This window comes from Anabrus simplex, chromosome 9, assembly GCF_040414725.1.
Source record: "Anabrus simplex isolate iqAnaSimp1 chromosome 9, ASM4041472v1, whole genome shotgun sequence".
Lineage (NCBI taxonomy): Eukaryota > Metazoa > Arthropoda > Insecta > Orthoptera > Tettigoniidae > Anabrus > Anabrus simplex.
This window is the reverse complement of record NC_090273.1, coordinates 12,178,737-12,202,533: the sequence shown is the minus strand read 5'-3', so window position 1 is coordinate 12,202,533 and position 23,797 is coordinate 12,178,737. Positions and strand designations below refer to the sequence as shown.

The 23,797-nt window shown below is 41.5% G+C and overlaps 1 protein-coding gene across 1 annotated transcript in view; it reads right to left on the bottom strand.

The window, feature by feature from the left end:
- Window positions 1-23,797, bottom strand: part of LOC136880949 (cingulin) — a 139,684-nt gene that overhangs the window by 69,050 nt on the left and 46,837 nt on the right. Inside the window, exon 4 of the mRNA XM_067153488.2 lies at window positions 13,632-13,823. Within this exon, the coding sequence (XP_067009589.1) occupies window positions 13,632-13,823 (192 nt within the window). The remainder of the gene's footprint in view (window positions 1-13,631; window positions 13,824-23,797) is intronic.

Here is a 23,797-nt window from a genome sequence, read left to right as displayed (position 1 = left end):
CCACCCCCGGAGGCCCGGGTTCGATTCCTCCTCAGCCATCCTGAAAGTGGTTTTCCGTTGTTTCCCACTTCTCCTCGAAGCGAACGCCGGGATGGCATCTAACTTACGGCAAGGCCACGGCCGCTTCTTTCCCTCTTGCTTGTCAATCCCTTCCAATCTTTCCATCCCCTACAAGGTCCCTGTTCAGCATAGGAGGTGAGGCCGCCTGGGAGAGATACTGGCCTTCCTCCCCAGTTTTATCCCCCGACCCAAAGTCTCACCCTCCAGAACACTGTCCTTGAGGCGGTAGAGGTGGGATCCTTCACCGAGTTCGAAGGAAAAATCAACTCTGGACGGTAAACAGATTAAGGAAGGAAGGAAGAAAGAAAGAAAGAAAGAAAGAAAGAAAGAAAGAAAGAAAGAAAGAAAGAAATAGTCAATTAGAAATAATCCAAGTCCGCCTCTGTGGTGTAGTGGTCAGTGTGATTAGCTGCCACCCCCGGAGGCCCGGGTTCGATTCCCGGCTCTACCACGAAATTTGAAATGTGCTACGAGGGCTGGAACGGGCTCAACTCAGCCTCGGGAGGTCAAGTGAGTAGAGGTGCGTTCGATTCCCACCTCAGCCATCGTGGAAGTGGTTTTCCGTGGTTTCCCACTTCTCCTCCAGGCGAATACCGGGATGGTACCTAACTTAAGGCCACGGCCGCTTCCTTCCCTCTTCCTTGTCTATCCCTTCCAATCTTCCCATCCCCAACAAGGCCCCCTGTTCAGCATAGCAGGTAAGACCGCCTGGGCGAGGTACTGGTCATCCTCCCCAGGTTCATCCTCGAACCAGAGTCTGAAGCTCCAGGACACTGCCCTTGAGGCGGTAAAGGTGGGCTCCCTCGCTGAGTCCGAGGGAAAAACCGACCCTGGAGGCTAAACAGATATAGAAGTAGAAGAAGAAGAGTCCAAATCAGGTATGAAATGAATTTCCGTGTTGAGTGTTACCTGGAAAGAAACGTATTTGTTGGTATCTTCTCACCAATCCGACCAGTTTGGACATGAAAAGTCGCGTCGTTGACGTTCGGACGTAAAACAAAATGCTTGTTGAACTAGTAAAGGAGCATTACAGCATTGGACAATAGGCAAGAAGGAGAGAGATTTGTATAGTGCACCATTTGACTTGTAACCACCCAGCGAGTAAGTCCCCATTCGATAAATCATAGGTTCGAATCCCACTGTCGGCAGCCTTGAAGATAGTTTTCCTTGATTTCTCACTGTGATAGCATGAAAATGCCGGGCCTATATTAAGCACTTCCACCCCAGTCCTAGCTCATTCCCACACACCGGTCGTCGAAATCCTGCGACGTTAAACTGCTAAACAAAATGTACGAGTATGTTATTGGCTACGTTATACAATAAACGTCAATAAATATAAGTATTTGGTCAAAGAAGTACAAAGAATGTCTGTATGTCTGCCTGTGCATTAGGTCATCAGCCGAGAGGTTGGTTGGATCCTCAAACAGCACCGCTACAGTTACGGAGAAACTGCAACAACCGATGGCGGCACCAACATGAGGCGTTTTAGGCAAGATGGGGAGTGAGGTAGTTTGTCGTTGCTTTCCTCACTGGACCAGAAGGTGCTCTCGCAGTACGACTGACCTTATGAGCAACACCTCTCACAACATTCTGACACATTGATCGTTCTCCGCATGTCATCAATGAGCACCAATCATACCCCGGCAGCTTCCACACTGTTACAACTATGGATGAGACTGCGACTTCGTGGAAGCTACATTTTGCTCTGTTCTGTGTCAAGAGGCAGCTGCATCCATCAAGAAATGTCAGTAGGCGCACAAAGAATGTAGCCTGGCAGCATCACAATCGTATAATAATAATAATAATAATAATAATAATAATAATAATAATAATAATAATAATAATAATAATAATAATAATAATAATAATAATAATGCCCGCTCTGTTGTGGAGTGATTAGTGTGATTAGCTGCCACCCCCGGAGGCCCGGGCTCGATTCCCGGCTCTGCCACGAAATTTGAAAAGTGATACGAGGGCTGGAACGGAGTCCACTCAGCCTCTCGGGAGGTCAACTGAGTAGAGGGGGGGATCGATTCCCTCCTCAGCCATCCTCGAAGTGGTTTTCCGTGGTTTCCCTATTCCTTGTCTATCCCTTCCAATCTTCCCATCCCCGACAAGGCCCCTGTTCAGCATAGCAGATGAGGCCGCCTGGGCGAGTTACTGGTCATTCTCCCCAGTTGTATCCCCAACCCAAAGTCTCACGCTCCAGGACACTGCCCTTGAGGCGGTAAAGGTGGGGTCCCTCGCTGAGTCCGAGGGAAAAACCGACTCTGGAGGGTAAGCAGATTAATAATAATAATAATAATAATAATAATAATAATAATAATAAAAAAAATTGAGGTCACTCTAACGGTTTTCAGAGCACCGGAGTGCGGGAGGTTTGTCCTGCCGGCACAGGAGACTGTCACGTAACAATGACGCTGACGTCCTGCGACTGTGTTGCAACTGGAAAAACTGGCTGACGTCCGGTTGCTTGGCTGAATAGTCAGTGTAGCGTTGTTCGGTTCAGAAGGACCCGGTTTCGATTCCCGGCCGGGTCGGATATTTTAACCTTAAAATGGCCAATTCTCTCGGCTTGGGTACATCCCTGCATCCCTACACCAGGCTAGAAATAGCCACACGAAATAATTATTCATCTCGATGGAGACCATAAAAGCGTTATCAGTCACTAATGTGCACAAAATAAAACCTACAATGGTGACAGCTTTCAACGATTATGGCCGTGAATCAAATTCCAGAGAGTGGATCTAGGACAGTGGTGGTGGTAGTGATTATTGTTTTAAGAGGAAGTACAACTAGGTAGCCATCCTCTATATAACACTAGTCAGAGAGAAAAATGGAAAGGACCCGACACTTCGAACAATGAAGGTATCGGCCACAGAAAGACAAGGGCCATGAAGGGCGTGAAAATGAAAGAGTCCCTAGGCCTCGGGAACCTAAAACCGTCGGAGTCGGAAAAGAACAAGAGAAGAGTTGACCAAGGAAGATCGGATACGATAGATGAAAGTGAGGAGCCTAGCACAAGTAAGTGGACGCAGTGCCAGGACTCGGCTAAGGGCCTCGTAGTCACAACCCACGCTCCAAAGTTCAGATCCCCTTAGGCCCCTTTTAGTCGCCTCATACGACAGGCAAGGAATACGGTGTGTGTTATTCTACCGCCCTTCCCCCCTACAGCAGGAAGATCCAGGAGTTCTGAAGTAATGTCTTCTAATTGAATAATTACCACTACTCTCTTTTTCTTTTTAATTTGCCTTACGTCACACTGACACAGATAGGTCTTACGGCGAAACGATGGGACAGGAAAGGGCTAGAAGTGACAAGAAATCTAATATGGCATTGATTAAAGTACACGGAAAACCATGTTCAGGGCTGCCGACAGTGGAGTTGAACACACTATCTCCCGAGTGCAAGCTGAGAGCTACCGGCAGCCCCTCGCTCAGTAATTACATGTCTGTCCTCTAATCCCTCTGCTCACCGGGTAAACGGGCCTAAGATGCTGTTAACTTCCGGAACTTGTCCCGCCTCTTGCCTTGAGCTACACAAGCTCCTTAGGGCTTGAGTCACGGAGGAAAATAGATTCCATATTACCCCACCAGAGTTGGCGCTCCGCCTATTCCTGCTCTGGAATGTTGTTACGTGTTCTGTTATTATTGCCATATTTCTACCATCTGACGGAGTGGGTGTTATCAGCTTCGTATCCAGTTACCACGTGGTCATTAGTAGCATCATCTAATAGTAATATTTTCAGATATTACTAGAGAGACAGCACATTCTGCAAAGGAGGAAGACAGTCACATCTGGATGAAATGAGTAGCAGTGGCTTGCTGAGCTTAAAGGTGGCGAGTTTGATCCCAGTTCAGGCTGATGGTATTTTAAGATACGTCAGCCTTGTATCGGCACATTTACTGGCATGTAAAATAACTCTCGAAGGACGACGTTTCTGGCTCCTTGGCGTTCTAGAATACGATGAAAGTATAGACGGGCGTAAAAGTAATAGCGGCTTTGGTTCAGGATAGTGGTGGTGATTGTTGTTTACAGCCCCAGTCAGAACACAAAATGAATTAAATCCGACCCTTCGGAGAATGAAGCTACTCTATTAGAAAAAGAAAGAGAACAAGAGATGATCAAGGGGGGTAAGATATGAAAAGAAGAAAATGACGATTCTGGTACAAGTAGACACAAAAAACTCAAGATAGCGGCCCAGTGGTCGTCATACTAAGCTCTCAAGTTGAGATATTACTCCGACACTCGAACAGTTCCATTAACTGTTAATGCCCGAACGAGTTGGCTATGTAGCTGTCGGCTTGTGTGTTCGAACTCCACTGTCGGCAATGCTGTTTCCCATTTTCACACCAGTTAAATAAGACTACTGCCACTTCCCTTCTAGTCCTAGCCCTGTCCTATCTCATCGTCGCCATAAGACCTTCTTTGCTGTGTTTCTGCAGGTACAGAGGTGGAGGTAGTGATTATAGCTTCAAGAGACAACTGTCCTCTTTTTTCACTGTCCAACTCTTGGAAGAATGGAGATAACGGCAAAAGAAAGAAAGGGTCACGGAGGACGTGAAAATGAAAGACTCCTTAGACTCACAAATGTTACACCGCAGGGTTCGGAAGAGGACAAGTGTTCACGAAGGAAGGTGAAAGTTAAAGTGGAAACAATGCGCCCCGTGGTACTCCTTGGTCACCTCTAGCGATAGGCAGGGGATACCATGTCCAAGTCATGAGACAGGAAAGACCCTCCTGAAGCAGGGGAGCAGACCAAAGTGTGGCGGAAGTAAGAAGGAACCACATATATCTCACATGCAGTGTCTCCAGGCGGTAAATGGTCACCATTTCACCTGGAAAGAAATGCGTCCAATTCCCCGTCATGGAGTAGAGTCGAGTCCTGGGAAGTGAGTACCAGGTTAATTCCTGGGGGCAAAGGCGCCAGGCATACCTCTGCATTTCACTGTTCCAAGTCAGCCTCCAGGTGTGGCGCTAATTCTTTCGTGCAATTGAAAACTACTTCTTCAACGTGACTTCTGTTGTTGGATTACAATTTATGTGTTGTAAATATGGCCCATAAATGTGACAGACTTTCGGCCTGTTTATCTGTGGAACGTATATGTTACATAATGTATGTCCAACCCTTTCTATCTAAGCGGAGGAGTATGAAGTGAGATGAATCTTCGTAGCGAGATTTTACGACCGGATGCTCTTCCTGACGTCAACCTCAACAGAAGAGTTAATGAGGTGAAATGAATGACGTTATATATGATAGAAGGTATTGGGATAATTACACTTATAAAAGAGAAGTGATTAGCATTTACCTTGTGTTTCATGTTCCTGCGTTAAAGAGAATTTTGTTACAAAGGTCTGGCGGCCGAAGAAGGTGGGACACGGATGGAATACCGAGCGAGCCTGCCAAATATGGCATAAACATGTTCGCAATGTGTGATGCCAAATTTTTACTGCGGAAATATCTCAATATGTTTATAGCATATTTGGCAGGCTCGCTCGGTATGAGCTGACTTCCATGAACAACGGCCAAATCAATAAGAAGTGTGGACCCCGAAAAATTGAAGAAGAAGCCAGGAAGAAGAATAATGTGTTCGGATCCTTAGGACGAACTAAAGTGCTTGCTCTAGACGCACTGGCCTCTCCGACTGCACAGAGATGATCTCTGTCACAAGATAGCGTTTTATCGCTCCTCTGATGATATCGTGTTTACAACGGTTGTACCGAATCCTGTCGAGTGCAGTAGTACCAACCTCCCACGTCCCACCTTCTCGACATCCGATGTTTATATTTACAACACAGCTAATTCTTGTCTTGTACAATGAGTCACCTCACCCTCGTCTGTTCTAGTTCACCGACGCTTAGACACGAAAGAACAAAATACTGTGGAGCGCTCTCCAGTGAAATATATATCGTACTTATAACAGAATTTCCTAAAGGGAACTAAAACCTTTATGGCGTTCGTTTATGGATGGTTGCAGTAGCGACTATGACAAGAAGGCTCGAACAGCGACGTTGGAGTAAGGGCACCTGTTTCTGCAGTGAATCATACAGTCATTGGTAAAACTTCAAGGCTGCGACTTCGAATTCCGTCACTGTGAATTGATTTTCTGGCATGTTAAAGAATCCCCCTTCGACGAGATATACCAGTACACCTTAAAGTCTATAACAGAACCAATTGAGAATAACCTGACCTGTTCTATTTTCTGACACACTGGGTGTGAAGTGTGTCGCACACGTAGACTTGGCTTTACACTTCATGACGTCAACGTTATGTGGAGGGAAGTATTTCGGATAAGGTGTGACAAGGTGATACCACAACCACAAACAAACGAACCAGAGACTCTCCGAACCAAAGGCCTCAACGCTGACCATTCAAAGAAGGAGTCGGCTTGACTGTACACTTGTACAGAATGATCCCCTAGCCCTTCATAATTGAATTGTATGTATCCCATAGTTTATTGACAACTAAAAAATATCGGTCGCTGTTCCTGTAGGAACCATAGGATTAGTTCAATTATACATTTGCGCTCAACAGTACAGGCAGAATCGTTAGCGCCAATTGTAATTCAAATTATAGAAACTATAATGAGTGCAAAAGACAACCACTTGTCGGAATAACATTGAAGTTAGTACAGAAAATGTACCGGGTGACTCAAAGACACACTCAGCAATAGAATGGGTGGTCTACCTGCTCCTTTGTAGTAGCTTTCATTATTATTATTATTATTATTATTATTATTATTATTATTATTATTATTATTATTATTATTATTATTATTATTATTATTATTATTATTATTATGATACTCGAAACAGCAACCCGCAACAACGTAAAGTCGGACATGTTGCCGAATGTTTCAGCGGCTGCACACAAACCCGTAACTCAATTAGCTACAGCCCCTGCAACAAGCCTGACTACGTTACTGCGGCCAGCCGTATCAAGCACCATAATGAAAGCTCCTACGACAGAGCAGGTAGACCACGTACATAGGGGCTGCGAACACATACGATATAGAAGGAAAACTTTCTTGTAAATGCTAGGTCTCACCATAGGTAGGCCTAAGGCGACAAAAACATGTCGCAGGGTGGTTAAGAAATGTATTTATTCATTTTTTTGCTATTGGCTTTACGTCGCACCGACACAGATAGGTCTTATGGCGACGATGGGACAGGAAAGGGCTAGGACTGGGAAGGAAGCGGCCGTGGCCTTCGTTGGTACAGCCCCAGCATTTACCTGGTGTGAAAATGGGAAAACACGGAAAACCATTTTCAGGGCTGCCGACAGTGGGGTTCGAACCCACTATCTCCCGAATACTGGCTAGGGAATGAAGCCCCGCAGAGACAGGTTCGAATCTCGACCAGTTATATTTTCTTATTGACTACCGAAACGTATTGGCTGTCGGATGTCTTCCGCCACTCGTGGTACCGACGTTGTGATGTAATTAATTCTATCTTATTACCGAGCTCGATAGCTACAGTCGCTTAAGTGCGGCCAGTATTCGGGAGATAGTGGGTTCGAACCCCACTGTCGGCGGCCCTGCAGATGGTTTTCCGTGGTTTTCCATTTTCACAACAGGCAAATTTTGGGGCTGTACCTTAATTAAGGCCACGGCCACTCCCTTCCCACTCCTATCCCTTTCCTGTCCCATCGTCGTCATAAGACCTACCTGTGTCGGTGCGACGTAAAGCAACTTGTAAAAAAAGTCATTACTCTATTCATGAATAAGCTGAGAGTATACTAGTCATTATCGTAGAATACATGGCGAGCATATACTGTTGACTAGACATAATAATAATAATAACAATAATAGTAATGTCCGACTCGTTGGCTGAATGGTCAGCGTACTGGCCTTCGGTTCAGAGGGTCCCGGGTTCGATTCCCGGCCGGGTCGGGGATTTTAACCTTCATTGGTTAATTCCAGTGGCCCGGGGACTGGGTGTTTGTGCTGTCCCCAACATCCCTGCAACTCACACACCACATATAACACTATCCTCCACTACAATAACACGCAGTTACCTACACATGGCAGATGCCGCCCACCCTCATCGGAGGGTTTGCCTTACAAGGGCTGCACTCGGCTAGAAATAGCCACACGAAATTTATTTATTTTATAGTAATAACGTTTGTTTCCACTTCACGAGTGAAAGAGTAAGCTTTGTGTAGTGACTTTGAATTCATACGTGTGAAGTTCGAGTAGCATACAGCACATAGCCCTAGTCGAATATGGCACTCTCTACCGAATACATGCACTATAAAGGTGTGAATACCTGCAGAACTATTCCCAACGGGTAGGATTCGAACTATCGATCCGCTGTCAAATCTTGTACGTGGCAAGTGTCTTACGGATTCAGCCAATACACTTCCACTTCCTCCGTCCATATCGCCATTATCTTCCCGTGCCATCTCTGATTCACGTTTAGTAACGTTAATTTAGCAATCTACCGTAGGAAACAACTTCACAGAACCAATTAACTTGATTATATTACCAGTACACTTATTATAACGACAAGGAATAATCAGTATGCTTTTGAAATGGTCCTTTCCTGAGCAGCGTAGACTCCTCTGACATTACTGATACATAGGTATCAAACGGACCCTGGGGACCAACAATGTCTGATGGGTTGTGTACCTTCAGGAATTATAACAGTCTGGTAGACCACCCTGTATACCCGTAAATATGTCGACTGTAGTTTTAAGGAGCAAAACGACGAGATCATCAGTCCCTCTCACACATGGATATCCTCAATCCTCGACGTGTTGAAACTTTTCAATAAATGTGATAACCGGCTGTTGTTCCCTTTTACAACAACCACAACAACTGACCCCAATTATGCAAAGTATAGCCAATAACAACACAAAACTAAAAATATATTAAACTCCCATAATGGCTTCCTCAGATTATACATTATGAACCAATGTAGGAAAAGATAACCGACTGCTGTTATTATTTATTTCATTCAATATTAAATTAAATTAACAATAACATATTTCGATACAAAAATAACTGGAGATCTTGTGGTGATTAGGATGGGTGTTCAGCAAAGCAATATTATCGGACCTTCGTGTTTTCTTTGATATGAATAAAGAACTGGAATCACAGTAGGACAGCTGAAAAGCTCTCAGAAACTCGACCGCTAATATCGATGGTCGGGAAGATGCGTTCATAACAGGACGATCCCCCTGTTGTCATTTAACAGACCTACTACCCTTGATTTCCACTGCTAAATTCCCATACTTGTCTGTAAGCAATGCGTGCGTACTACGTCCGATTCTTTCGATCCCTTCACTTAACTTCTTGTAAACTTTGAGGAGATCGTATTTTCTTTCACACTCCTCTATCTCGACGCATTTGTTCTTCATTAAGACTTCTATGGCTGCTCTGATCTCCTGCCGAATTACCCTCCATATGTCATTGTACTCGTCTCTAATTTTGTCCTTGTAGCTTCTTCTGATTCCCATGATCTGAAGTATTGAGTCAGTCATCCATATATTTCTCTTTACTACTAGTTTCAATCAATCAATCAATCAATCAATCAATCAATCAATCAATCAATCAATCAATCAATCAATCAATCAATCAATCAATCAATCAATCAATCAATCAATACTGATCTGCATTTAGGGCAGTCGCCCAGGTGGCAGATTCCCTATCTGTTGCTTTCCTAGCCTTTTCCGAAATGATTTCAAAGAAATTGGAAATTTATTGAACATCTCCCTTGGTAAGTTATTCCAATCCCTAACTCCCCTTCCTATAAATGAATATTTGCCCTATTTGTCCTCTTGAATTCCAACTTTATCTTCATATTGTGATCTTTCCTACTTTTATAAACGCCATTCAAACTTATTCGTCTACTAATGTCATTCCACGCCATCTCTCCGCTGACAGCTCGGAACATACCACTTAGTCGAGCAGCTCTTCTTCTTTCTCTCAATTCTTCCCAACCCAAACATTGCAACATTTTTGTAACGCTACTCTTTTGTCGGAAATCACCCAGAACAAATCGAGCTGCTTTTCTTTGGATTTTTTCCAGTTCTTGAATCAGGTAATCCTGGTGAGGGTCCCATACACTGGAACCATACTCTAGTTGGGGTCTTACCAGAGACTTATATGCCCTCTCCTTTACATCCTTACTACAACCCCTAAACACCCTCATAACCATGTGCAGAGATCTGTACCCTTTATTTACAATCCCATTTATGTGATTACCCCAATGAATCACACCTAGATACTTACAATGACCCCCAAAAGGAACTTTCACCCCATCAACGCAGTAATTAAAACTGAGAGGACTTTTCCTATTTGTAAAACTCACAACCTGACTTTTAACCCCGTTTATCAACATACCATTGCCTGCTGTCCATCTCACAACATTTTCGAGGTCACGTTGCAGTTGCTCACAATCTTGTAACTTGTTTATCACTCTATAGAGAATAACATCATCCGCAAAAAGCCTTACCTCCGATTCCACTCCTTTACTCATATCATTTATATATATAAGAAAACATAAAGGTTCGATAATACTGCCTTGAGGAATTCCCCTCTTAATTATTACAGGGTCAGATAAAGCTTCACCTACTCTAATTCTTTGAGATCTATTTTCTAGAAATATAGCAACCCATTCAGTCACTCTTTTGTCTAGTCCAATTGCACTCATTTTTGCCAGTAGTCTCCCATGATCCACCCTATCAAATGCTTTAGACAGGCCAATCGCGATACAGTCCATTTGACCTCCAGAATCCAAGATATCTGCTATATCTTGCTGGAATCCTACAAGTTGAGCTTCAGTGGAATAACCTTTCCTAAAACCGAATTGCCTTCTATCGAACCAGTTATTAATTTCACAAACATGTCTAATATAATCAGAAAGAATGCCTTCCCAAAGCTTACATACAATGCATGTCAAACTTACTGGCCTGTAATTTTCAGCTTTATGTCTATCACCTTTTCCTTTATACACAGGGGCTACTATAGAAACTCTCCATTCATCTGGTATAGCTCCTCCGACCAAACAATAATCAAATAAGTACTTCAGATATGGTACTATATCCCAACCCATTGTCTTTAGTATATCCCCAGAAATATGATCAATTCCAGCCGCTTTTCTAGTTTTCAACTTTTGTATCTTATTGTAAATGTCATTGTTATCATATGTAAATTTTATTACTTCTTTGGCCTTAGTCTCCTCCTCTATCTCGACATCATCCTTGTAACCAACAATCTTTACATCCTGCTGACTGAATACTTCTGCCTTTTGAAGATCCTCACATACACACTCCCCTTGTTCATTAATTATTCCTGGAATGTCCTTCTTGGAACCTGTTCTTCTACGTAGACGCCTTTTTACTTTTACTTCTCTGGATTACTTTCTTCAGTCCATCCCACTGGTCCTCTACAGATGACTCATCCAATATTTCACCTTTTTCTAGTTCTTCCTCCAATGTTTCTTTACCTGCTGCTCTGTGTTCACCACCCTTAAGAACAGAAGCATTGAGAACTGATATGACGATTTTTGGGATGATGGTTTTGCGGAGTTTTAACAGCGGACGACACAATAGTGGATTGAAGAAGCATCAGTTCCGTGGTAGGTCTTGGAAGAAGTGATGCTGTTTCTGAACTTCTTGTCCACAAGAAGGTAGTATTTTTGATTTCGTACAATGTTTTTCGATCTATCAGCTGGGAATTTTCGAGCGTAGAGACCTCTAGCAGGTAACTTGTACCAGGTGTTTGTAATCACTTGGTCTTCTTCTTTACAGGATTGTACCAAGCGATCTTCTCTCTCATTCCGTTTTCTAAGACCGTGACTATGCCATCGTCCTTGCGCTGACAGACTTTCGCATTTAAGTCTCCCATAATCAGAGCGACCTCGCTCTTCTTCATGTGCTTCAGGACAATTTTATGCTGGTCATAGACATTTCAATCTCTTCGCCCGGCTTATCTGCAATCGGTGCATAAACGTGGATAACGTTGATCTTGAAAGGGCTGCCGTCGAGTTTGATCATGATAACTCGATCTGAAAGCGCAACCACAGGGAATACTACGCAAGCTATCGCCTAGGTAAGGACTATTTCATCTTCATTCCAGTGGTGCGGGCCATTGTTACCAGAATAGTAGACTGTGTACTCTGTCTCGCAACAATGCCATTCTCCTGGCCACCATGTCTCACGTATGCCCATAATATTGATGTTTAACATCTTAATTTCTTTGTTACATTGCGTATTTTTTATCCTTCAGAGATACTTTCTACATTCCAAGTAAGAAATTGAACTCGTATCCTCGTTCCGAGGTGGTGCAAGCACTTTTCAGACACACTCCCAGAGGAGTATTATTTTAACCACATGCTAGCATTCCTACCATTCTTCAATATCTGACAGCATCCGGAATCAAACCCGAGTTCCCGAGAACAGCAGCCAATAGCACTAACCGTTACGCTACAGAGGCGAACTACATTCCAGATGCTGAGAAAGGATTTCTTAGCATCTTCTTCCCACTGAAGAGCTGCTGGGGACTGGGCCATATTTATAGATTTATTTTTTATTTTCAGATATGAAGATTTCCTGTGAATAATAATGCTGTGATTGTCCTTTTACTTGCCGCATCGAAGCGCGACACCCGTTCCGCGGATCCAGCTGGTCTTGAGACTTTTCGGTGGACGAGGTCCTCATCGGCCCCAGACCACTTCTATTGAAGCTGCTGCCCTTCAACAAGATGACTTTCAGTGGGATTTAATCCAATGAGGGACCAATACTCTACCAATGTCCTCCACCCGAAATCGTTGGACCTCCTAGGGGCGTCAAGAGTCATGCATCGCCACATGACTTTCAGCGTTGAGTCCCTGGCTGCATGACAGGCTATCATTTCCAATGTTTGCCTCAATCTCATATCTTGTATACCGATGTCGAAAGTATGTGTGTTTGCCTGTTTATTACACCGAATGGGGACTAATAATATTGCCTTTATATAGTGCAAACTATAATGTCCAATGCTTAAATGTTTAAAGTACCGGAACCATGTGATTTTACCGAATCATGAACATCAACGGAGATATTCGCGATTATTACACGTTACACAAACTTCCAGTATCTCAGTGTTGTGTTATATAGATGCGCAGATGAAATTCCTGATTATTTCTTGAAGGAAACTAGTTCACAGTTGGTATTCTGGGTACGATATCTTCTGTGTATCTCCAGAAAAACAAATACGTTACTCAAGGTGGAAATAAAGAAACAAATAAAAAAAGTACTTTGCAGTTAGAGTTCTATGTTTTGATTTCTAATCAAAATGTTTAATCTGAAGAGGCTTTGGATACATTTCTCTATTTCACTGACGATGAGTTTGTAAACTACTTGTGGTAATATGGACACTGTTGGATGTCCTAAGAAGTGGGGGAGCTATTTCTCGCCATAATGACACGTCTGCAAAATACAGTTGGTAGTTCTAAAGGTTTGAAGCTGCAAGTCAAATAAATGTCTTTGCTACATGTCTTATAAACTAAGGATTCGTAAAACTAGCCGGTTATAAAATGCATTCACTCTCGTCTCTCTGAGATTAGGACTCTGTTGTGCAACTTACCTTCTCGATGAGGTATTTCTTGTCCTCTCTCAATTTAGCCAGCTTGTCGCGCTCTTTGCTCATCTGATTCTCCAAGGATGTCACCTCTGAGCGAGCTGTAAGGTAGTCATTCTTCAAGTTCTGACAGCGGGTGTTTGCTTCTAATACACAGTTCTCCAGGCGGCAAACCTCGCGTTCTACAGCATCCTTTTCCTAATACATGGCAGACAAAATCAGTAAGAACCCGTATCACGCCATATTAATCTATACGGTATATACATGATGAACCGAAATTCGCGCACTCGGGCGTCGCAGCGCGACTCCTCACATCCAGCAATTTAAAAAAAAATGTCTCTCGCCAAAGTTCGCCCTGCGAGTTTGTATATCCAGCAGAAAAAGGACGTTGAAGAGTGGTAATATGGCAACACTGTAACCACATGTAGGGTAACTACCTCTGCCAGCACATGCTAACGTGCTGTACAGTTGGTGCAGTGGGTAGAGTTTTGGGTTAGCATGCAGGAGGTCGAGGGGTCGATCCTGGGTTGAGGCGTATGTTTTTTATTTCGTAAATGTAGTCCCGAGTCCGCCTCTGTGGTGTAGTGGTTAGTGTGATTAGCTGCCACCCCCGGAGGCACGGGTTCGATTCCCGGCTCTGCCACGAAATTTGAAAAGTGGTACGAGGGCTGGAACGGGGTCCACTCAGCCTCCGCAGGTCAACTGAGTAGAGGTGGGTTTGATTCCCACCTCAGCCATCCTGGAAGTGGTTTTCCGTGGTTTCCCACTTCTCCTCCACGCGAATGCCGGGATGGTAACTAACTTAAGGCCACGGCCGCTTCCTTCCTTGTCTATCCCTTCCAGTTTTCCCATCCCCACCAAGGCCCCTGTTCAGCATAGCAGGTGAGGCCGCCTGAGCGAGGTACTGGTCATCCTCCCCAGTTGTATCCCCCGACCCAGTGTCTCACGCTCCAAGAAACTGTCCTTGAGGCCGTAGAGGTGCTATCCCTCGCTGAGTCCGAGGAAAAAACCAACCCTGGAGGGTAAGCAGATTAAGAAAGAAAGAAATGTAGTCCCGGTGGTATGGTATTTGGCATCTTAATCGTCAACAGCGATTGCAGCGGATCCTCTAGAAACCATTTGCACTTACATACTACGATCCTAGAAATGGACGAACAATCGTTTTCATTGAACAGCTTTGAAAGACGCCCTTTCCACATCGTGGGCGTGAATTTACTACATTTACGAAATAAAAAAACATCCGCCTCAACCCAGGATCGATCCCTCGACCTCCTGCATGCTAACCCAAAACTCTATCCATTGCACCATCTGCACAGCACTACTATTTGGTGCTGACAGATGTACTTATCCTACATGTGGTTACAGTGTTGCCAGATTGCCACTCTCCTTTTTCTGCCGGATATACTCCCAGAACGAACTTTTGTGAAAGACATTTATGTATTGCTGGCATGTGAGGAGTCGCGCTGCGACGCCTGAGTGCGCGAATTTCGGTTCATCCTGTATAAAAGAACATGTCATGACTGACTGACTGACTGACTAACGCATTCATCACCGCCGAGCCCAAACTACTGGACATAAAGAAATGAAATTTTGAGGATACATTTATATTACAATGTAGGTGCTCGCTAAGGGAATATTTTTTTTGATATTCCGTTGCTAAGGGGGGTGAAAAGGGGGGGGGGTGAATTTTAAAAATGAGTGTATCTATATCTCAAAACTTTAAAAGTTTTCAGATGTAAAAATTGGTATTTTGAATCTCCTTTAAAAATAAAGAAACACGTATTTTTTGTTATCGGAAAATCCCACTAGGAGGGGTGAAAAAGGGGTTGAATGCCTTTAATATCTCAGAAATTGAAGGTATTACAGACCTGAAAAATGATATTTGGAATCACCTTTAAATATAAAGAAACACGTATTTTTTTGTTTTGTTTTTGGAAAATCCAATTAATGGGGGTTAAACAGGAGTGACAATGGGGTGAATTTTTAGAAAGACTATCTTTACAGTATTTCTCAGAAACCTAAATTGTTACAGACGTAAAAATTGGTATTTGGAATCTCCTCTAAAAGTTAAGAAACTTAGCTGATTTGTTTTCGGAAACTCCACTTAAGAGGCACTAAAAAGGGGTGAAATTTTAAAATGAGCATGTCTACAGTATATCTCAAAAACTTAACATGTTACAGAACTGATAAAATGGTATTTTTATCTTTTTTAAAAATTGAAAAACCACTTAGGGGGGGGGGCGTAAAAATGACTGAAAATGGGGTTGAATTCTTTTTATTAGAATACTGATATCTCAAAAACTGAAGATGTTACAGACGTGAAATTTGGTATTTGGAATCTCCTTTAAAAATAAAGAAATACGTAGTTTTTATTTTCGGAAATCCACTTAAAGGGGAGGGGGATTGAAAAATTAGTTGAATTATTTGTATGAAGATACCATTATCTCCAAAACCAAAGATGTCGCAGACGTGAACATTGGTATTTGGAATCTGCTTTAAAAGTAAAGAAACACGTATTCCTTTGATTTCTGAAAATCCAATGAAGCGGGGGGGGGGGGTGAAAGAATTGAAAATTTAACTGAATTAATTGTATGAGGAAACTTACATCTAATAAAAACTAAAATTGTTACAGACGTGAAAATTGGTATTTGGATCTCCTTTAAAAACAAAGAAAAACGCATTTTGGGGGAAAATCATCTTGGGGTGGGGGTAAAAAGGAGTTGAATTCCTTTTATTAGGACACATATATCAAAAACTGAAGATGTTTCAGTCGTGATAATTGGTATTTAGAAGATACTTTACTAATAAAAAACAAGTATTTTTCCGGAAAATTCACTTCTTTTTATGGGGATACTTATATCTCAAAACTGAAGGTAACACACGTGAACATTGGTATTTGGGGGAGTGTGAAAGGAAGTGAAATAAGTGAATTCTTTTTATGGGGATACTTATATCTCAAAACTGAAGGTAACAGACGTGAACATTGGTATTTGGAATCTTCTTTAAACGCCTTCTTTTTGTGTGTGTGTGTGGGGGGAGGGCAACTTAACGGCGGTGGGGTGGAAAAGTAGTTGAGACCAATTGATTTTACTGTTCATAGTGTACTTGATTCTGATCATAAACCGATCATTTTTAATCTTTCCTGGGTTCGCTTTCAAGAGCCATCTTTTTCTTTGGAGATGTTAGATTACAGTAGATTCTCCTGGCATATGAATAAAAATTTAAACACATTTGAAATAAACGACAGGAATGATATTGACCGTGCAATTGTTCACCTCTATAATAAGGTCAATAATGCACGGAAGTATATCATTCGTATCGCCAAAAATCCCGCGCAATTGCCTACGCGCGACAATCGTGCTCGTCACATTGTCAGCAATGACAATGGCAGCAAATGTAATTTACTGCCAAGTAGCGGTCTTGTATCTTGTTTCGGGGCCCAGAACATCAATAATAATAATAATAATAATAATAATAATAATAATAATAATAATAATAATAATAATAATAATAATGTTCTGGGCCGTCGTCAAAATGTGCGGAACGCGCTGGTAACGGGTCCTGGCCGGGTAATGACTACGAATGCAGTCCGGCCGCGGGTTCAGTACCGCCAAGGCACCCAAGTCGACACCACGCCGGATCTCCTCAAGGATTTGATTCATATTTAAAATGCATATAGGAAAAGATGCATAGATTTAGGAACCAAACTGACCGGGCGGAATACCTGGAGCTAGGGCGGGAAGTACGAAATCGATTGCTGGAAAGAAAGATTGAAGAATGGGAGGAACTTTGCCGTCAGATCGCGAACTTTGGCGAATTATATATAAAATGTTAAGCATTCAATTATAAATTTCAGTATAATACCGTAACGAAGCACGGGTATGTTGCTAGTAAATAATAAATGACCTCGTTCAAATTCCAATTGAGTTTTTAAAATCCCGTAAGTCAAGAATTGTGGTCACCCCAAATTCCAGGCAGACGATATTTCTTTTTAATTCTGAAATTTAAATCTTTCTAAGATGAAAGTCTAAAAGAATTCAATGATATTACGTCCACCTATTCAACACACTTCTTCCATTTATTAGAAGATCTGTTTAAAAGTTACATAGTTGTTTAAAACACCTTGCACATGTTTCGACCTAGCTTAGAGGTAATCATCAGGAAAGTAACAAAGAAGAAAGACATACAACAACAATGATACATAAAAATCCGAGATAAAATCCAGCCAATAAATGCAATGGGAGTTTATGTTAAAATGTACATAGCTTCAATATTTAAAATATATATTCAACAAGTACAATGGAAACTGTTAAAAATGTACATGGATTCAAACCTGGACAAAATAAGTTGAGAGTGTAGGTCCAACTGTATTTAGTACAATATTTTTTAGTTGGCTGGAGGAAATACTTAAAGAATAGTAAAGACAGATGTTGTTCTAATCTGTCATGTTTCTAGATAACGGAGTGAAGTTTTTAAAAGATCCGTTGTATTGCATCAACAGAGAACACAAGTATAGCTAGAATGTCCTCTTTCCTCCAGCCCTATGCTTGTGTAGATCAGGTTGGGTCGGTGGTGACCTCAACACTTAAATCTTTGTTAGACTAGTTTATAAATTCACGACTTCCAGGATTTTATTAACTAATACATAATGTTTGATCTAATATTTTCAAAAATCAAGTTCCATACAGCAATCAGCACACGTTCATCACAATAATACTACCTGTATACGGTATGCCGAATAATACGGTTCCCTTACTCAGAAAATTATTTGCATTTCGTTCAGTAATAAATAGTTCTCAGGAACTTCGGGGATAAAATGTTTTGTGAAGTTAGAGGTTTAAAAAATAATCGATTCAATTGTAAGAGATTCTGAACTTCCCCCACATTAACTTAAAGCCTCAGATAAGTTGTTTATATTGTGCTAAAATATTGATAAATCTATCTATATAAATATAAAATAAGAGTTTTGTCTATACATTGCTCAGAATTTAAAAAGAATGGTATTTCTGCATCGGTCATGTGAAATGCACTTATTACTTTTCCGTAATTTCTGTCTGTCTGTCTGTCTGTCTGTCTGTCTGTCTGTCTGTCTGTCTGTCTGTCTGCCTGCCTGTATGTATGTATGTACACGCATCACTAGAAAACGGCTAAAGAGAATTTAATGAAAATCAGTATGCAACGTCGGGGAATAAGTCGCTACAATCTAGGCCATAAATAATTTTATTTACGCTGATAGAAATGGTCGTTAAGGAAGGCCTAAAATTTAATTTTCAAATATTTATGTTATTAGTGGTCCTATCTTAATGAAAATTGGTATTCAAAGCCGAGAAATAAGTCGCTACAATCTGGACTATAAATAACTTCATTCGCGCTTAGTGAAATGGTAGTTTAGGGGAAGGCCAAAAATGTAATTCTAAAATATTTACGTTATGAGTGGTCCTATCTTAATTAAAATTGGTATGCGTAGTCGGATAATGAGTCATTATAATCTAGGCTATGAATAATTCTAATCACACTGACTGAAATGGTAGTTTAGGGGAAGGCCTAAAATTTAATTCTCAAATATTTAAATTATTAGTGGTCGTATCGATAAATACTACATAACCAAAGTTATATAGAATTAAACTTTCGATCATTTATGTCTTATACATTTTATACCGTACCGACTGTGATAACACAGATATTCATGAAATTGTAATTTTGTTGCTAAGTCCATTTCAACACCGAGCCAGGAGAAAATGGGTTAACAGAATTTAATGAAAATCGATATATATAGTGGGGGAATGAGAAGCAACAGTCTAAGCTATAACCAAATTTATTCACCCTGGATGAAATTGTAGTTTAGGGGAAGGCGCCTAAAATGTAATTTTTAAATACCTATGTTATTGGTGTTATCGAGAGTATTATATAACTAAAGCCCGGATTTTTATGCAGTAACAGGTTAGACTGCAAACTAACTTGGTTAGTAGGAAGTGTCGGCGACCCGCTGTTCCATAATGTAGCAAGAATAACATAAATTATAGGGGTTCTGATGGGCCGTACTCCTCATGTTTATGCAAACTCCATAGCATAAACGTTGCTACTCGCTTCAGTAAGTTTGCATTCTAACCTATTAATGCATAAAAATCCGGGCTCTATATATAATAAAAGATATATGGAATACAATTTCGGATCATTTATGTTTTAATCAGTTTTACCGTACCGACTATGGTAAGAGTGGTATTTCAGAGTCGGAAGAAAACTAAATGTGAAGACCTACAGTATCAAAAGCGCATAGCATTGATCAACAATAACATTGACCATTGTTTGATGTGATATTCTTTGTCTCTTATGCTGCCTCTCAACTCCGATAGATGGGATAACTGCTGCGTACCGAGTATAACAGCCTAACCGAATATTAGCGGGAAATAGCTGGGGAGTTAAAAAACTTTCTTCTTTAGCATGGCATTCCTGTGGTTCATATATTTTCTGATACAGCTGGTACGTAACACGCAGGTTCATCATAGTTTTCCAGCTATGCGGTCCCTAATCTGACGCGCTGTTTTGAACGAGCAGTGTGCATACTTAAGGCAGAGGCTCACTTAGTAGTAGCAGTTGTAGTAGTAGTAGTAGTAGTAGTAGTAGTAGTAGTAGTAGTAGTAGTAGTATGGCCTGGTATAGAATAACAATTTAGGCCTATTCCAAATTATAGCACCACAATTTACTAAATAACTCAAAATTCGACCCTGAAAAGAGCCGTTTCTTAATCAAAACTTCTTCCTCTTTACTTTTATTAAATTCTACATTCATTTTATTCCAAATTAGCAGTGAAGAGTGGGTTTTTCCTTTGGCATGGAGAAAAAATTTGCCTCCAAGTCAGATAGTTTTTTCCGCCACCAGTGTAGTGAATTAAGATTTTCCGACTCATCGGGTGCTCCTAGGAAACAGATTAGTAGAAGGGCATAGTTTATGGCGTGGGAGTCTCCACTATTCGACCCCCTGCCTGCCGAAAAAAGACGAAGCGTGTTCACGGATCACGGCTATCTGCGGCTTTGATCATTCCACCTCTGGAACTTTGGACTGTTAGATCGGCAGCGTAGTCCTTTTCGTTAAAAGTGAGAAAATGTGCGGTTTTTCCTTTGATCGAGTATTTTATATGATATCATTGCTTTTAATCGCTACTTTCCGACCGACGTTTTTGTAATGGCCTATGTTACTTCAGTTAGGAAAACCACAAGGTCAGTCTCTCTGAGAATCCAATCCCGTAGCGAAGCACGGGTACATCAGCTAGTACTATATATGTGTAGATATGCATGATAACACAACAGCGAACATAAGTACTCGCGCCAGAAGTGTTTAACATTACAGAATACTGTAGGTGCGATTTCTTTATGGCCTTATAAGCAGTTACAATTGCTCTTAAATGAACGGTAGCACAATCACCAGAGAATTAACATGAGGTAATTGTAATTAGTATATATATGCTGTATGTATTACATTTGACAAACTTTTTACGTAAAAAGAATTCTTTCCCTTGAAGTTACGAACAACCGAGTTCATAGTGAGGACAACAAGATGGCAACGAAATTACGCTCTACAAAGTGAAAAAAATGGCAAACAAACGGCTTTGTCGTGAAGCACCATGAACAGATGAAATAAGACCTGAAAATATGAAATATAGTGGGAAGGCAGGGATGAAATGGCTTCTTAGAGTATTAAGATTAGCATGGAACCTTCACATTGTACGAAAGCAGTAACGCCACCTATCTATTGTACAAGAAGGGAACAGGAAGGATTGCAAAATGTATCGAGGTATTTCACTGATCAGGCAAGGTGCCCACTGGGATTCTGGAATGGAGGGTGCGATCAATGGTTGAGAGCAAGTTACATGAAAACCAGTATGGTTTCAAACCACAGAGGGTTTTGCCAGGACCAAATCTCCAGCATTCGCCAAGTAAATCAAAATTGCTGCATGAAAAAAATTCAGTTATGTTTATGTTTTGAAGATCTAGAGAGGGCATATGTTAGCAGTAATGAAAGATTATGGGATTAAGAGTAGATTATTAAAAGCAATCCAAGGGATGTGGTCAGAATTAATGCTAGGACGAGTTATTGGTTCAAGGTCGTTATATAGATCAGAAAAAGCTCTAACATGCTACATTTATTGTTCATAGTTTACGTGGATCCGGCTGTTTGGTTGAATGGTCAACGTACTGTACTGGCTTTCGGTTCAGAGTGCCCTCGGGGAGATTTTAACTACGTATGGTTAATTCCTACGGCTCGGAGACGGTGAGTTCGTGTTTGCCTCAACACATTCCTCTTCATATTCACACAACACACCACACTACTAACCATCACAGAAACAATCTACAGTCTACATAGGATTGGCATCAGGAAGGGAAACCGGCCGTAAAACCGAGATAAGTCCGCACCTGCGACCTCGCCACTATGGTAACGTGGTAGTAGAAATAGTTCATAGTTTATATGGATACTGAAAGGTATAAAGTGGCAGGGAGGGATTCAGCTAAGTGGAAATGTATTAAATAGTTTGAACTAGCGTTCTCTTAGTTCTATATTCTACCAGGTCTATCCATCGCATTAGCCACCTTCCTCGAGATCATTGTCCATCAACTTTTCCCAGAACAACGGCTTTTCCCGGACGTCTTCTTGTCGCCGTACTATATGATCAAACAATTCTCTGATAATAAATGCAGGACAGCTTTTTGTTCACATCGAGCTCGCTGGGAATTGATTCGTAAGTTTCTTTCTCCCTCCATGGCATTCTAAGTAACCTCCTGTACGACCACATCCCGAAAGCATTAAGTATTTTCCGATCTTACGCTTTAATTGTCCAAGTTTCCACCCTACACAGAAAAAGAACTATGGTCTTCGGCAGTCTTGGATTGGTGCGTCTGCTTATCGCATGATCCTTCCAGACGGCTGTGAGTTTTGATATTGTAACCCTTAATGGGGGTTATATGCATATATACCTATATAATAATAATACTGCCGAGGGAAATCACAAAGTATCGGTGACACCGAGTAATTTCAATCGGTGGGTAGTAATATCACGCAGCGAGTTAAACGCCAAATTGAGAATGGAGGCCGTGGTAAGGAAAAAAAAAAAAAAATAGAAATCTCCAATAAGTATTCCAGAGTAACAGCAGATAGCGCAGTGGAAACCATGCTAGATAATATTAGAAAATTAAAAGAGAAAGTGAGGAGAAATAAGGGACATGACGGGTGAAAATAGATGAGAAACCAAGATAAAATTTAAAAACATATATTAGAATAATAAATCAAACTAACAATTTACATGAAAGGAGAACCGTGCAAATATGAAATTTTCCCAACCACATATACAAAATACAAATTCATATAGTAAAATAAGATATCCAAGAGTAATGAGAGAGAGAATAGCGCAGGAATGGAAAGGGACGAAACAAGGAAAGGATAAATATAACTGTAAAAGGAGAAACCCAGAACAACGAGAAAAAGGGGATGTTTACAGTTAGCAAATTCGAGTATGCAGCAGGAAATCTTCTGAGCAAAATCTAAATGCTATATGCAAGTCACAACCACTTCCGTTATCACTCGATTGACACAAAGCAACGTAGTTCTACAGGCGAATAATCACAATATACTTCAAGTGAACCAGTTTCACAACATTCAGAAACTCAAATGGCGAAGCACTGAACGGGTAGAAGTGTGTGTACAGTACGAGTCGCACAGTTGCCAATACACCACACGCACATTTAGAAAGAAAGCCGTTACTAGGTTCGTCAATGAAAAGTTTAAACACAAAAAGGACAAGTGAAATTTCGGCCTGGAAATGCCATGCTCCCAGTCTGAATTGCAAGGAAAGTATCTCGCAATGCAACAAAGGTATTTACAGAAAAGAAATCAGTTTGTCATACCTCATCATGAACCAAATTGCACGAACTGCCCGAAAATGGAGACTTCTGGGCACATGTCCCTAAGGACGGAGTTGACGTTAGATGTTGCTCCCTCCACACAGGCCAAAGTCCATCTCAATACATTCAGAGGAAGGCCGGGTATTTATAGTGTGGAATAATGAGAAATATGTCTGGAAGATTCCAGAGGTTAGTGGAGCATGCGTGACAAAGCAGGCGATGTCACATGACGTCAGGCGGCGAAAAGGAAGTTAGATTTTCATAGATCGTAAAGGTGGA